Below are 3,804 nucleotides of genomic sequence, written 5' to 3' on the forward strand. Positions count from 1 at the left end.
GGTCATAATTGGTTTTCTGTAAAAGAAAACTGTTGTGCCGGCTTTGTTTATCCGCCTGCCGGTTTTTCTGTCTGCCCTCATATCTTAAAAACTTCTGAGGCTAGAGGACTGCAAATTGCTATGTTGATCATCCACCCTCCAATCAACAAACATACCAAATTGCAGCCCTCTAGCCTCAGTAGTTTTTATTTTAGTTAAGGTTAAAGTTAGCATAATAGTGCGTCCGACAACGATAAAGGCCAGGCCACCACCGGGCCGTGATTAAAGTTTCATGGGCTGCGGTTCATACAGCATTATACCAAGACCACCAAAAGGTAGATTTCTTTTTGGTGGCCTTGATTATACGACGTACAGGAGACTATTCATCCTAGTAGTCCCAATCTTCCAGAAGCGGCAACCCGCTCGGCTAAATTAACCCTGTATAGATAATATAAACATCTCCTCATAAAATAAGATTCTTCTGGGTTGTCATTCTATAATGCTACGCAGCCTTTAACCTTTCCTTTAGACTTCCTTAGTCTTCATTTGAAATCAATATCTTTGGCCATAACTTGCTTTATCCTTGAAAAGCACCTCTTAACTAAAGCCCCCTTGTGTTCCAGCAAGATTATTTGCGTAGTATGTACGGTCCAAGAAAGGTAGTAATACTGTAAAAAGAAAAGCAAATGTACTATTAAGATGGTCAGCCACAGGACAAGAGCAACAAGTAGTTACAATTGCATTTGGAAGAGTAATGAAGGAGAAGAATTGGGGGTTGCTTCTTTTTGCTATTTACAAATGAGCTCCTTCTTACATGTAGCATGAGTCTACCAGAATAACGAGTTTTCGAGAAGTGCCTTTCTTAGTCTCCTTTCATCTGAATCTTTACTATACCACATCCCATGTAATACATATATATATATATATATATATATATATATATATATATATATATATATATATATATATATATATATATATATATGTATATATATATCAGTAAGCTACAAACGTCCTTTAATATCAACTAAAACATTCCCCTTCATAACATATATGAAAATATATTATTATATATATAGAGCGATTGGATATTAAATATATATTAATTATGATTGTATATAATCACTGTGATGTGATAAAAGTTATATATATATATATATATATATATATATATATATATATATATATATATATATATATATATATATATATATATATATATATATATATATATATATATATATATATATATATATATGCTTGTTTGAATGAGTATGAGTTTATTCAACTATCATACCTATTTTGATTAATATTTCATTAATAACAATTGATATCTCCTTCAAGCGTTTGGTCTAAACAGGAATTCCGTGACCCAATTTTTGCCTTTACCTTAACACACAGTACCATTGTGCATAGCCGTTCAGTAGCTTAAAGGGCTCAATATTCGCTGAAATCGGTATCCGTCTGCACGCATTATCATTGGTAGTTGGGCAGCCGATTCGTCCAGTAATATTCCGTTTGTTCATGAGACTGAATTGAATAAAGATGATGTTTAAACTGAGATTTGAAAGGTTTGCCAACACAGTATCAGAAAACATAAAAGAATCATTAACTGAAGTAAGAAACAAAAATAAAAAAATATTGCTTATGCAAGTTAAATATATATATATATATATATATATATATATATATATATATATATATATATATATATATATATATATATATATATATATATATATATATATATATATATATATATATATATATATATATATATATATATATATATATATATATATTAAAACCATTTGACAAGAATTGTTGTTGTGCTAAGTGCAACACTAACAATTCTTGTCATAGGTTTTAAGATTTCATGTGACGTTGTCTTCCTGTTATTGTCTGATAACATTTTGTAGAAGACCATCTTTTATTTCATATTCCACTTGCCATATTACAGTATTATTTCTTTGTTATTAATTTTCTGTTTTCTTTTTCATTTGCTTTTCATTACAGAAACCAGGGAAATTTTTAAAACATCCTAAATTTTAGTTCTTTACTGATTTAATTGCAGACTCACTATGAGTACATGTTTCGAGTACATCGGTATTAATGCTTCATAGGGCTAGAAAAATAATGCAGTGATTTCATTAATACTTTTCTGAATGAAGTAGCCAAGGAACAGGCGGTCTGGCTCTTGAGGGGCTATTGTGCCTTCCTGGTAAACCAAGTGTCCTGTCTTTGAGGTGTTCATATATCACTTGTTGCTAACTACTTATAGTAGCTCTCGGCCTACGCGTCCAAACTTTTCCACCTCCTGACAGCTGGTAGGACATCCTGTCAGGCTCTCTGTCATTGAAGGCAAGTTTCAGTGAGTTTCTTGACACTGCTTCCGCAGTAATCAGTCTGCCGTTTGTCTTTTACTGTCGTTGTTTGCATACGTTCGTCTGCCCTTGGTCTCCTTTCATACCGATCAGTGTTATGACAGGTAGTCGCAGGAAGACCAATAGGTGGATTCATTATTCCTCCTCTTGACAGATAGCTCGCTGTTCCTAAGGGAAATCAAACCTCCAATTTTCATTCACGGAGTCCCCCTACTGCTTACGCGCTGGACGGCCTTAAACTGACAGAGAAAAACAAAAGAATAACGCATGATGCTCTCTTCTCGGTGACACACGTTCCACATTGTTTTCCCGGCCGGGCTTGAGGGTGGATATCCTGTTCCGTGCATGATTCAGTAGTGCGCAGGCGACCTTTTCATTTATACACTACGTTGGTCTTGGCTGTTTTCTTCTTTGGTGGAGAAATGCTATTTTCCATCACTAAGGCTGACATATCCTCTAGACCAGTGGTTCCCAAACTTTTGCAGGCTGGCGCCCTTGGCTCCCCAGTGAATTCCTAGCGCCCCCAACAAACAGACACATATGGAAACAAACACCTCTTTCTTGATATTTGGTATGCTGCAATTTGAAAAGAGAAAGGTTAAACACAAATGTGTATTTCTGAAATAAAACCCAATTTAGTAAACCAATTTATTTTTTAGCAGTTTTTACTGTTTCAGCAACATGGAATGGTAAATAAACATTCCACCAGTAACCTTCATTGTCTCACACTTAATATTAATGGGATGGATGTGCTTGGTGCAGGGACATAAGCTTCTCAACATCAGGCTGAAACTCACTAAGAAGAAGTCGTAGATCCCCATGGTCAGTAATTTTCAGTCGGTTTCTTTGCTTGGAAAGAAGCAGGCGACTGCACTGAAGCCCCCGTTCTACTAAATACGATGTTGGGAAGGCAATAAAGTACATCTTGACCTTGTTCCACAGCACTTGATAGCAGTCAGAGTTTTTTTGTAACAAAATCTTGATATGACTTTTTGAACTTTGGCCTTAGCTCTATGTCATTTTGAATTGAAATCAGTTCTTCCTCTGCCAATCCAGTTTCCTCACCGTCGACATTTAGGAATGGATTGATCACCCAGTCTGGTATTTCAAGCAATAAAATGTCCTCAAATCTCTCAGACATGTCTCTGTGCAGTTCATCCAGGTGTGTACAATACACTTGAAGGTCATCGTCTGGTATGCCTTTTTCCTTATCCAATTCAGAGAGGCTTGGGAACTGGTAGAGTGCATGACGAGCTATGTTTCGTTTGAATAACTGTAACTTGGCCAGGAATGTGGAGATAGCTGATTTGGCTTTAATTAGGTTAGCCTCATTTCCTTGCAGCTGCAAATTAACTTCATTGAACTTTGTGAATATATCTGCCAAATAAGCAATGTCATGCTTCATGTTTGTTAGTTCATCACACAGAACAGAATTGGAGTC

At 35.5% G+C, this 3,804-nt stretch overlaps 1 protein-coding gene across 1 annotated transcript; it reads right to left on the reverse strand.

Annotated features, from left to right (window-relative positions):
• Positions 1 to 3,318: 3,318 nt before the first annotated feature.
• On the reverse strand, positions 3,319 to 3,768 carry LOC136830430 (zinc finger BED domain-containing protein 5-like). The gene has a single exon (XM_067089967.1). It carries the CDS (start codon positions 3,766 to 3,768, stop codon positions 3,319 to 3,321), a length of 450 nt encoding a protein of 149 aa, XP_066946068.1.
• Positions 3,769 to 3,804: the final 36 nt, after the last annotated feature.

Source organism: Macrobrachium rosenbergii, chromosome 46 (genome assembly GCF_040412425.1).
Source record: "Macrobrachium rosenbergii isolate ZJJX-2024 chromosome 46, ASM4041242v1, whole genome shotgun sequence".
NCBI lineage: Eukaryota > Metazoa > Arthropoda > Malacostraca > Decapoda > Palaemonidae > Macrobrachium > Macrobrachium rosenbergii.

Bases quoted from the DNA above. Each gene is read 5' to 3' on its own strand.
- LOC136830430 (XM_067089967.1), bottom strand. From the start codon at position 3,768: ATGAAGCATGACATTGCTTATTTGGCAGATATATTCACAAAGTTCAAT.